The 12,665-nt window shown below is 44.2% G+C and overlaps 1 protein-coding gene across 1 annotated transcript; it reads left to right on the top strand.

The window, feature by feature from the left end:
• Positions 1-499: 499 nt before the first annotated feature.
• Positions 500-12,594, top strand: KLHL42 (kelch like family member 42). Its single transcript, XM_002193423.6, has 3 exons — positions 500-1,488; positions 7,835-8,028; positions 11,742-12,594. The coding sequence occupies exons 1-3, from the start codon at positions 587-589 to the stop codon at positions 12,191-12,193; spliced, it is 1,548 nt and encodes a 515-aa protein (XP_002193459.2). The 5' UTR covers positions 500-586; the 3' UTR covers positions 12,194-12,594.
• Positions 12,595-12,665: the final 71 nt, after the last annotated feature.

Here is a 12,665-nt window from a genome sequence, read left to right as displayed (position 1 = left end):
GCCCGGGGGGTTCCGCCCGGGGGATTCCGCCCGGGAAGGGACGCGGCAGTGCGGGGATGCGGGATGCGATGGCACCAGGCTGGCTGTGCCGCTCACAAGCTGCTTTTCCCCTGCGCCTCGGGAGTGCTGCCCCTGGCCAGGGCTGCAGCGGTACATTTATGGCAAGGGGTCAGAGCTGCGGCTGCAGCTGCGATCCCGGCCCAAATCAGGAGAGGGGAGCACCAGGGGGGATCGCTGCGCCTCTGGCTGTGCCCTGGAGCCCAGCACCGGCCTTCCCACCGTGCCCCTGATACCCACCCTGCCTGGGCCCGGGGGATGTCCTGACGGCCCCCCCGGCGGGCAGCGCCGGAGCGCTCAACATTGCCTTTTTCGGGCTTTTTTTCCCTTTCCTCCCTGTATGTGGACTTTTTTTTGTTTGTGGGATGTTTTTTTGTTTCAGGTTGTTTTTTTTTCACTTCCCCTTGTCATTCCTCGCAGCGAGGCCGCTCCGCCCATCGCAGCCCGGCTCGGCCCAGCCCGGAGGGCGGAGGAGGAGCCGGCGCGGCGGCCGCGGCCGTGTGAGGCGCGGCCCGGCCCGCAGTGAGCGATGTCCCTGGCGGAGCGGCGGCGGCGGCGGCAGGAGGAGGAAGGGGAGCGGGAAGGGGAAGCGGGGGATGGGGCCGGTGCCGGGGAGGAGGTGGTGCAGATCCGACTGGGGGACAAGTGCTACCCGGTGTGCAAGAGGAAGCTGATCGAGCAGAGCGATTATTTCCGAGCGCTCTACCGCTCGGGAATGCGGGAGGCAGGGCAGGGCCAGGAGGAGCAGCTGCTGCGCGGGGGGCTGAGCGCCCTGGGGCTGGAGCTGGTGCTGGACTTCATCAACACGTCCTGCCTGGCCAGGCTGGAGCAGGAGGAGGGCGGCGAGGAGGAGCCGCCGCTGCTGGAGGAGCTGGTGGAGGCCGCGTCCTACCTGCAGGTCACGCCCCTGCTGCGGCTGCTGCTGTCGCAGGTGCGGCTGGGCAACTGCTTCGAGCTGCACCGCCTGGCGCAGGTGTACGGCCTGCAGGACCTGCACGACGCCTGCCTGGACTTCATGGCCGCCCACTACCACCAGGTGCTGCGCCGGCCCGACGCCCGGCCGCACCTCCTGCTGCCGCCGGCGCTGCAGCAGCAGCTGCGGGAGCGGCGCATGAGGGGCGCGGCCACGCTGGTGCTGCTCGGGGACTTCAGGGGCGCCTGCCCGCCCGGGCTGCCCCCCGGCTGGCACCCCGCGGGGGACGCGCCCTGGGCCATGCTCCGCTACGAGGAGGAGGCGCGGCGCTGGCTGCCGCTGGCCAACAACGTGCCCGCCGACCTGGTGAGCGTCCGCGGCTACGGCTCGGCCACGATGGACAATTACCTGTTCATCGTCGGCGGCTACCGCATCACCAGCCAGGAGATCTCGGCCGCGCACTGCTATAACCCGTGTCTGAACGAATGGAGCCAGCTGGCCTCGATGAACCAGAAGAGGTAACTAACCTCTGCTCCCCGGGGTACGCGTGTGTCCCTGCCTGCTGCTGAGATAGATGCTCTTGAGTCACATGGCACTGGTCAGCCTTAGGGATGCGATGCAGACCTGTCTGTGGTCCCAACCGCCAAACAAACCCAATGAGAAAACTCCTTGCCCGCTTTCTTGTTGGTGTATTGTAACTCTAGTTAAGTACGTGACAAGTATTCCTGCTCTTATTGGGGATGTACAGAGGCTATACCAAAGCTGGAGATGGCCAAAACAGTTCAGTTGCAGCAGTTGTCCTATGGTTTGTACTTTAAAAAAATCTGAATGTTTTGTAGACCTGCGCTTCAGTGAAATACCAGGAAAACATCAGGAAGATGTTTGGTGAGAAATTTCTCACTTGATGGGAATGTTTGGATCTGGGAATAATTCATCTTTTTTTTACCTTTATCCTTTTGAACCGTTTATTACACACTGATGTTTTAGTTGCATTTAGAAACACTTGTATAATTTATATTTGAAAGAGTAATAGAGACCTAGCCTTGAGGAGGGCCCAAGAACAGAGGCCTTCTCCCTGACCAAGGCTGTGGCTCCTCTACCTTAACCACACTTTGGAGTTATAAAAAACAGAGGCTTTAATTTCACTGAAACAAACTGGCTATGTTTCCAACATGAACTTCCTCTTTGTTTCCACTTTAGTAAAAGTATTTTAATTTTTTATCTTTCCTCTCTGAAAAAGAAAAAGTAAGGAGGCCAAAATTCACTGTAGAATGGAAATCCTCTTCTCTATCTAGTGAATTGAAAGAGCATGCACAGAGACCCAAGCCATTGACATAAATCCTTTGTATCTGGGTAGTTAAACTGCAGTTTCTATTCCAGGCTCTATTTAGCTTTTGCTGCCTAAACCCCCTCAATGGAGGGATTAGACCTAAAATTAAGTCTTACTCATTTCACCTTTTTTTTCCTCCCATACTTCTTGTATTGTGAGAATTCTACTAAAATAATCACCTCCTTATTCAGTCATCACAACTGATCAGAAACCATTTTTCTTAGTGTTTCTGACTCCTTGGAACGACGCTGGGAAAAGTTTTATCTGTAAAATGAATGTTTGGCTTTTAAGCATTACAAACACCATTTCTTACAGACCTTTCTTAGAGGCTCAGCAGAATTCCCTGAGGTGCCTGGGGAACAGAGATGTTTTAGATAGCTTCATTTGACAGCAGGACTTGTGTGAATGGGATTGGGAGCACTTGGCCTCAATAGGAAAGCAGGATGGGGTCAGCCCACACAGTGTCTCCTATGGGAATTAACTTCATCACAGAAGTGCCACATTGATCAAGTCATGAGGTTCTGTTTCTGTAATGTCTATAGCAAGAGAGCTGTTACTATGTATGTTGACTCTGAAATGTGGGTTTTAAAAACTACCTTTTTGAGGCCCTTATTGCACCTTACAGTTTGTGCATTCAAACTCTAGATCAGCCTTTTTTCCTCCACACTTGCCCTTTTTTGTTTTTGCTAGGAGGTATAATCATTATACTTGAAATAAACACATGGATATTTTCTCCTATTACTGTTTTCAGTGGTATTGTCACATCAACTTAATCTGCAAACCCATCACCGGTGACAGCAAGGTGTTCTCTAGAATTTCCCCTTGGCCATTTACTGCAGAAAGGCAGCAGGCAAATGGATATTTTTTAGAATAATCTTTAGTCTTAAATTCCATGGTAGTTATTGCAGCCCAAAAAGTACCCAGAATTACACCTGCAAAGTAGCAGTGAGGATGTTGTTCCCTGAGTAACTGGGGGGACTTTTTTTTCATGGAAACTCAGCTGACCCCTTCATAAAACACATTTCTGATTTTACCAGCTTCATGGTAAAATGCAGTTAATTATTACTTTTTCTATCTGGCATAACATGCTGGCTCCATGATGACCTGCTTGGTGCTTTGTGGCAGGCAGGGATGGCCTGTGCTCTAGGAGCCAGGAGCAGCACCATTTTTAACATGAGGGGTTTGCATGCTGCATGACCAATGCTGCTGCCTGTCTGCCACACATCTGTGCTGCAATTAGACCTGCAGTTTGCATGGCATTGTATTTTTAGTTTGCTATGCTGTAGTAAAATAAGCAGGGTGGTTGCCCAGCCTTCTGCTTAGGAATTATAGCCATGTGCCTGTCTGGAAAATTAATTTATGTCAGCTGATATAATTGCATCCACTGGATGAAATTTGACATACCTTCAGGGAGGGCTCTGGTTTCCATTGAAGCTGGTTTGACTTCAGACAGCAGAGGATCTGGATTTGTCCTGCATGAGTGACTGCATGTGTTGGCCTCGAAGGAAGGCTGAGGAGTTACGGATATAATTTTGCTGCTCTACTCTTCATATAAGAGCTTTCTGCTCTAAACAAACCTTTCAAGCTCTATGGTATTTTTATAATGAATTATTTCCATTGTTGTAATCTTCTCATGCTTAGATGAAACACTCCTAACTTACTTCTAAGTAGAAGACAAAAGCCACTGGAATGTTTAGCAGTCATTCTGGTTTGGGTCTTCACTGTTGGCTTTCTTTTTAGGCATACAGGTCTTATTACTTTACTTTCAAACTTTTTCACAGTAGGCAAGTCCTGTATAATGTTTTTGTGATGCCCCTAGGAGCTTCAGAGGGTGTTCTTCCCAATTTATGCATACCCAAGGGAGCTAAAATAATGTGCTCAGGCTCACCAAGGAAGCCTGTGACTGAGCATGGAATTTCTCATCGTCTTAGTGCTAAATCCAGTGCTGATCACAAATAGTCCACAATAGATCAGGTTTTCTAGACCTTTTAATTTTAGAGTTGTTTCTGTACTTGGAATTCCCAAGAGAGAATGACCTGATGTTTTTAATAGAAGCAGCTCGATGTTAGTGTTGCCCAAGATCACTTGTCTGTCTTTGGACTCAAGAAGGTTACAAAGTGAATAGGGGACTGTTGCAGTAATGTCCTCGAATGCCTTTCCAAACATTTTCTTTTTTTTTTTTTTTTTTTTTTAGTGAACACTGTCTGGTGAAATTTGCTATTTAAAAATAATATACTCATAGGATTTCTACTGCATGTGCCAGTTTTAGCTGTATATATTCCACTTCTATTTTCCTTCAGAACCTTCCTACTCATGGCAGGTAAATCTTCCAGGCTTGGCAGACCTATGTAAGCCCCAGGTTGAAATTATGCACATGGAACATGATTTTTCTGAGCAATCTGTACATGAACTGCTGCCACTCTGAGGACTCTTACAGGACTATAGGAGATGATGCTTCTGGGGAATGCTGCTTGTTCAGGAGACCTTCTCCTTCCTCATTTTTTACTGTTTGTATTTTTTTTTCTTAATTAATTTAAAATTCTTATGTGCTGGAAGAAAATAGACTTCAAAATTTTTTTTAAGTTAGAACTGGTCTTACTTACCACACACTTTTAAAGCTAAATGTTTGATGCAGTGTACTCTGCAAATTCACATAAGAAATATAAAAAAAGGGGAAAAAAGGAACTCATTGAAAATATGTAAAACACTTTGGAATTGCTCCGTAACTGTGCTTTCACGATTCCTTGTGTCTGTTGCAAGTGCTTTAACTCTAGAATAAAGAGGTCATCTGACTTTTGAGAAATTTTATGGTTAAATTCATCATTTGGGAGGAAGAAACAATGCTGGTTACTCCAAGGCTTGTGTTCTGCAGCAGGACCTAGGCTACCTTGCAAATAAATACATATTTAACTTGTTCTTGAAATCTGCCAGCAGTGTAGATTCCAACTGACACTGGAATCTTCCTCCCAGGTCTCTTGCTCCCTTGTTTAGCCACCCCTCTGATCAGAAAGTTCTCTCCAGCATCTGGGCTAACTCTTTTTGTTGTACACTAAGTGAGATTGTCGGTGAACAAAAACTGTGTGTGCAGGTTCTTCACAGCCACTGCCACCATGGCCTCCTGCAGGTACATCTAACACAATGCAGAGCCATGGGGGGTTTGGGAAGCTGTGGAATGTTGTCTTGCATGCAGAAAGCCTCTCTGCTCCAGCTCCTTTGCATTTGTGTGATATATTTTCCTTCCTTTGTGCATGCAGTGCTTTGCGCTTCGTTGAGTGAAGAACGGATTTTGAGCAATGGTAAAACCCCACAGCTCCCACTCCCTGCTGTTCCTGGGCTCCTGTTCAGAGTCAGTGAGGTCAGCAGAAGGCAGCTCATACCTTGGCTTGTCCCAGCAAGAAGGGACCCTCTAGGCCTGTTTTTTGGAAAGTACCTCTTTATCCCTCAGGTTTAGACAAGTCGCAGGTGCAAGGGGAGTTCTGTCGTGGTGGCCCCGCTGTTTCCAGGCTGTAGTCCATGGAGCAGTTTTGGTTGTGGAGGGCTGACTGCCTGCTCAGTGTTTGCCTTTCCTTGTTTCCAGCTGCTCCAACACATTAAAAGAGACTAAAAACGCACTAAATATTTTGTAACACTCACTCTCCATAAAGACAGCTGCTGTTACTGGCATGGAAAGGTGAATGGCAGAAGTTCTTCATAACATATTGAGCCATTGTCTAAACTTTCATATAAAGTGTGCTGATGGATACTCGCAGCCACTTTTTAGTAAAATGAACTTTATTAATGAATTTCATAAATCTGAGATACCTCCACTGAATGTCACCCATTGTAGCAAGTGTTTGGAAGTGGTTAAATGACCAGCACAAAGGTTTGTGGCTTCCTTTTATAATATTTAAAGCTGAAAGTTATAATATTTAAAGCTGTTTGTGTTTCAGTAGATAATTTTCCCAGTGGTTTTGCCCCTTTGTTAATTTGTGGAAATTTTTTCTCTGTCCTAACTTTTATAGCAGGTGTATTGCTTTCAAAATCATAATGTTTTGCAAGTAGTTATTCTCATTTCATACCTGCTTTTGATTGCCATGTTGTTCTGGATTCTCTGAAATGAAAAGCATAATTGCTGTTGAGGGAATATGAACAGACTGACCTAATCATAAATGTCAGGGGGGGGAAAAAAATAAAAAGCAATTAATTCCTTCAGAGGAGCATTTTAGTTTCCAAACCTGTGTCAGGCTGACAAGAACAAAGGGATTCCATCTGGAAACAAATCCTTTTTCCAAATAGATTTAATAAAAGAAGTTGCAGGGCAGTCTACAGCTAGGCAGTGTTCATTTTGTCCAGACAAAACGCTGCAAAAGTACTTAGCAGTAAGTTTTGAATGTTGGATTCCTGCAGGGTGGTAGTCCCTTTGCTTCCCAGCAGGCCAGTGCAGGTCTGAAACATCATGTCAATTTTACAGATATAATGCATTCCCTGTTTGGCTTTGTGCTGAGCTGGTGCGCTCCAGGGACTGACACACATCCAGTTAATTGATATAGTTACGGTAAAATCTCAGTTCTCAGCAGAAGAGAAGGAACAACCTTTCTAGGCAGTGAGACTGTTCCTGGGGAGAGGAAAAGCTCATCCTTTGTTAGACCAGCTTCTCTAGCTGGAAGGAAGACCAGCATACAAGAGTTCTGTCTTCACATCCTCCGAGTTCTTCCTCCAGATCTGCACCTCTCATACCTGTGGACCATTTGTTGCTGTCTGTGTTACCTTCAGGGTGTGAGATAGGGGACTTCTTGCGTTTCAGAATCAGGAAGTTGCCCTTTGCTGTGTGTGAATTTTGAGATCATAGTGGAACAGAATAAGAAATAAATGACCAGTTTGGATGGCATTGCTCATGAGGTGCAATGTCATTTTTGTTCAGCTATAGGTAGAACGTAATTTACAGATAGATCTTGCTTCAGAGGATGTGTTTAGTAGTTCAATGATGAATAAGCTACAGAGGATTCTCTCTTCTTTCTTTTGCTGAACAGGATTCAATGTGTTCCACTTTAAATTGCTTTTTTTATAAGGGTTAATAAAGAGAGTCCATAATACAGCCTAAAACAAGTATACATTCATAGGCATCCATCAAGCCTTGTTTGAAATTTCTGCAGTTTTAACTGAAATTATATCTTTCTCTGTGTGTCCATGTAATGCACTTTTCTCTACCAATGGCACATTGTTAAAAGCCTGATGAAAATGACCTGTCTGCTGAGCACATTGGTTAACTGAACATCTAGAGCTGCACTGGCACAGACTGAAATACAAAATGAAATACTCCTCAGTCTCAGTAGCATCATCAATACCATTGGAACTGTCACTGGTTACTGTCCTGAGTAATTGCTGTGTAGTTACAGCATTTTGGCCTGGCACAGAAGAGTTCAGATGCAGCCAGTACCTCAGGCGGTGGTGCAAGCTGTGAGTGGTAATGAGTGTGTCAGAGCCTGGGGAGGAATTTCCTCTGTATTTCTGTACATGGATGCACCTGATTTCAGTGCTGCAATCTGTTCTTTCAGGTCCAACTTCAAGCTCCTGGCTGTCAGTGGAAAGCTCTATGCCATTGGTGGCCAGTCCCTTTCCAACGTGGAGTGCTACAATCCAGAGAATGACTGGTGGAATTTTGTGGCATCCATGCCAAACCCTCTTGCAGAATTCTCAGCTTGTGAATGCAAGGGCAAGATCTATGTTATTGGAGGATATACTGCACGAGGTAACAACTTTGGTGTTATTTCTTGTTGCTTTTTACCTGATTGGTCAGAAGGCCCAGATAATTTTCTCCTGTTCTTCAGAAAAGTTTTTGAACTCGTGTAGAAGGCTGTGTAATGTTAATTAAAACAAAAAGAAATAAATTGCTGGTAAAAAATTATTGATGAAATAAACAAAATAATAGCTCTATCAGAAAAGAATCAGGGTTTTGTTTTTTTTTCAGAGCCTGTGTGGACCTGGGGCTCTGTTACTTGCAGAGAAGAAGCTGATGGGTACTTCAGCACCCAGCTCAGCCACTGCCCCTTTTCTTAGGTTTTGATCACACAGTACATAGAGGTCTCAACAGATATACTTTGTTTGCTTTTTAAGTACCTGGTTTGGACTGTCAGAAGGAAAAATTCTCAGAAAATATCTGCCTGCCTTAGTATTTCTCATGTACTAATAGGTGTCATGGTCTTTTCACTACAGTATTTCGGTGTTTCACCGGCAAATTCAAGTTATACCTTAATAATGGACTAGAACAATCAAAAGCTGAAGCAAGAACCAACACTTTCAGTTTATTTAATTTCTATACCAGATTTTCTGAGGACACTGTACAGAGGGGAGGATTTGAAGTTTCATTCTCTTCTGACAATTCTTTCATCCAGCAGGCAAACAAGTTCAGTTAAAAAAGCTCCCATTTGTTCATTCCTTAAGTACATAGTGCCATTTTTTGGGAGGAAGACATTTGCTCAGAGCTTTGGAAATAAATTTTTTAAACATGTCAAATGTTCAGTATTTGCCAGGATTTCGTAAGTTTGAATTTGGCCTTTGCCCACTTCAGTTGACCACAGCAGTTTTAAGGCTTTCTTTCCAAGCAGAGAATGAAATTAGAAGACAGATCAGTTTTTACAGACAGTACTGCAAGCAAAACTAAACTGATGTTAGAACAAGCTTCTAGTGTGTGAGCAGATTTGAGCTCTGAATCATTTTAAAGTTTAGAAAAGACACACTGCCACCCCTTAAGGTCCTTCTGATAATGAAAACCTTCAAGCACATTTTGTCCAGACCATTCTGACCCAGAGCCTGGTGGCTTCTGTGAGGAAAATGCGCCTGTGTCTATATGGAGAGCTGTTCTGTGCAGTGCTGTGTGTGCTACAGTGCCAGTCCTCTGGTCACTCCCCACTGCAGGATCTTCTGGGGCCACTGTGGTCCCTCATGTCCAGCACTGGGAGTCTGAGATGTCTGGCATGAAGCCCTTGTGCTGAGAAATCAGATCCAAAGGGAAACATCCTGTGAGACAAGAGAACAAGAAGGGGTTGAAACAGATTAATGGGAAGTCTTGTTTCTAGAAACCAGGGTTAGGCATTTTTATCTAGAGAGAGGGAAAGAAGAGGTGAGGTGAAAAACCTCTGATTTGGTTAAGAGTGCTACACAATTACGGGAGGACCCTTTGCACTCTACAAGTTCCTTTTCTGCTACTTGTGCTGTGCTTTCATCAGGCTGCCTAGTCCTGGTGTCATGAAGAGGAAGATCAGCACATTGCTGATGCAGATCCCATTCCTTTAAAACTCCTGAGCAAGACATGTGCAGTCAGGATTGCTGCCTTGTGTCAGGCTCCTGACTCGGTACTTGCTGCCTGTAGGTTCAGCTGAAGGAGAGTTGTGAGTTATCTCTGGCTTCTTCCACACCCCAGGGGATTGCTGCTGCCCTCCAAACCTCTGTCATTTCCCAAGTCTTTTCCTAAAAGCCTTTTTTAATGGAAATCAAGCAGAAAAATAGGAAGTTTTGGGCAGTGGATAACTAGCACATTTAGGCTTCTGTATAAATTCAGGATCACTCAGGACAACAAACACCTGTGCTTTCTACAAATAATTTCCTGAACAAGGGTCTAGAATCAGTTTTTCTGTAACATCTTGGTAGCAGACAGACACAAGAATTGCCACAGTTACACTGGTGATTTTCCTTCTGAAGTATGCCGATGTCAGAAAGTGTTAAGACCTAAAGGTATGAGAAACACCAAGCTTTATATGCTGGTTTGCTACCTTCACTACATAAAACACATGCAGTAAATAATGTTTTTTGTATTACATTATTTTTAGTAATTTTTGGTATTTCTGTATATACCTCAGTTTTGGTAGATTTTGTGGCCTATTTTTAAAATTTGTGTAGAACTTTCTCCTGACACTGTACTTTCCAAAAGATGGCAGGATCTGGAATTTCTCACTGTAAATTATAATGACACTTCTTGAATAAAGTCCTTCTCTTGAGTTTGCAGCTCTCACTTCTGAACCTAGATCCTAACAGAAATTCTGTGTCACACACTGTAGTATTCATATTTTTTGGGGTTTTGTTTTGGGGTTTTTTTGTTGTTTCAGTGGATATAAAAGACTCAGGCTGTGGACTGAGCATGTGAGGGCCATGTTGCAATGGACTTCTATTTCATACACCTCCTCTCAAATAACACATTTTCCAGGGGAAGTTTACTGCTATAGATAGTCATAGAAACTTAATTGTGACTTCTCCTCCCCTTAATGAGTCAGAGAATGATAGGTTGTTTGTAGACAAAGGTCATCTATATGTAGAGCTGTAGTTTCACAGGCACCGCCATGAAAATAATCAGGGTGCAAATGCTGGATGGAGCAGAACCTCCCTGATCATGCCACTGATGCACTTCATTCACGACAATCCAGTTATATTTCTGGCTGTTTATACCTGTGCCCTTACAGAACTTGTCAAGTATGTCCCTGTCTGCTCTTCCCCCTGTGAGCTCATCTGGAAGTCATCATGCAGGACAGACTGGTACCGTGGAGCAGATTTAATAAAAGACTTGTCTAAAGTCTGCAAACCTGTTCCTGCTTGTCACTTGAGGTTGGATTTGAGCTCAGGTCTCCAGAGACTGGAACTGAATTTACTGAGTCGTGTGCATTCTGTGATAATTTAGTGAAGCTTTGGGCACAGCCAAGGTCTCCACTGCACCATGAATCACGATGGCATTGTAACAAATTTGTGGAATTACACTATTGCAAACATATGCACACACTGAGCTGTGAATTATGGAGATGATTTCAGCTTCTTTCTTAGCCTCTGCCTGATGGCAAAGTACAGAATTCCTGGTTCTTAGGTGAGTTTGACAGTGTGTGTTTCTGTCTCTTTATAAGGTGCCCTTAGGTCATCCAAACCATTTGCTGAAATGTAACCAGCTTTATAAACTTTATTCCATAAAACTTTGATTTATAGAATGAAATCCAAAGTATCAGAGTTAAGCTTGGATGATAAATCATCACTTGGCAGCCATCAATGAAGTGTACTCTTTCCATGATAGTTTGATTCATCTGTGACCACTTCTGGAGATGAGAATATTGTTCAACTTCCCTCTTCGTAAAAAAAATACTTAGGTATCAATCAGGGACAAGATTAAAAGTGTAAGCTGAAAGGTAGGGATTAGATTCTGCTAAAATCTTCAGGTCCAGTCAGTTTACATCATGTAATGTGCCAGAAGTAGCATCTTTTTTTCCCCCTGTGCCAAGGAACAGAACGTTCAAAGTTTCTTGTCGAGAGCAAAGAGCTGCAGTAGGCAGTGATCACCATTTCTCCCCTGGCTTGCCCTGCAAGTGTGTGTGAGCAATCTGCAGGAAAGGCTGGGAAGGAACACTTCCTTGTAGGAAAGAAAAATGTTCCCCCACGAGTGTCTTTTGACAGAATTATTTTTTTGTGACTGTCTCCTCTCTGTTTCAGGCAGGAACATGAGCATCCTGCAGTATTGTCCCACTTCTGATTCCTGGACCAACTTGGAGCTGTGCGACGTGCACGTCCGCAAGCAGCAGATGCTGTCTGTGGAGGAGACCATCTACCTGGTGGGGGGCTGCATCCTCGACCTTGGCCCGAGGCAGAGACCCAGCCCCAGCGAGGACGTGCTGACCGTGCAGTCCTACAACATTGCCACCAAAGAGTGGCTCTACCTCAATGAGAACTCGTCCAAATCCGGCCTTAACTTGACTTGCACTCTCCACAACGATGGAGTCTATATCTTGAGTAGGAATATTACTTTGTCTCCCAGCTTGGAGCAGCATCTCTTCCTGAAGTACAATATCTTCACAGACACTTGGGAGTCACTGGGGCGCTTCCCAGCCTTTGGACAAAATATTCTGATCTGTTCTATGTATTTGCCTGATGGGCGAGAAGTGTAACAGCACAAGAGTTTTCTTTTCAGTTCATTAATGGTTCTTTGGTGAAATATTGCTCCCTCTGAATAATTCCATATTCAGAATGTAATGTGGTTGCACAATGCAGGTATAAAATACTGATTCTGTTCTCTAAAAAGGTTTCAGAATTGAGTATGAAGATAAATGCTTCCAGAAACAGTTTTAAGATGTCGATTTAAAAATTTTACTAGTTTGGATTAAAATTTCACCAGGTATTGTTTGCAATTTAAATGTAAATTTATTGTGTTGGCAACTGATACAGGAGTTCTAAAGGCCAAACTGATCAGTCTGGTTTTATTCTTCATTTAGTAGACAGTGTAGAACAAAACATGCACATTTTAAAAGTGGAAGCAATTCAATAAAGTAAATAATTAGTATAATCAAAATCACAACAGGATTTATTTCTTTCAAAATACAATTTTTACTCAAGCAATGTACTGTCAAATGCACACTGTTT

This window comes from Taeniopygia guttata, chromosome 1A (assembly GCF_048771995.1).
Source record: "Taeniopygia guttata chromosome 1A, bTaeGut7.mat, whole genome shotgun sequence".
NCBI lineage: Eukaryota > Metazoa > Chordata > Aves > Passeriformes > Estrildidae > Taeniopygia > Taeniopygia guttata.
Note: the sequence above shows the minus strand (reverse complement) of the source record. Positions and strands in the feature narration are given on the sequence as shown.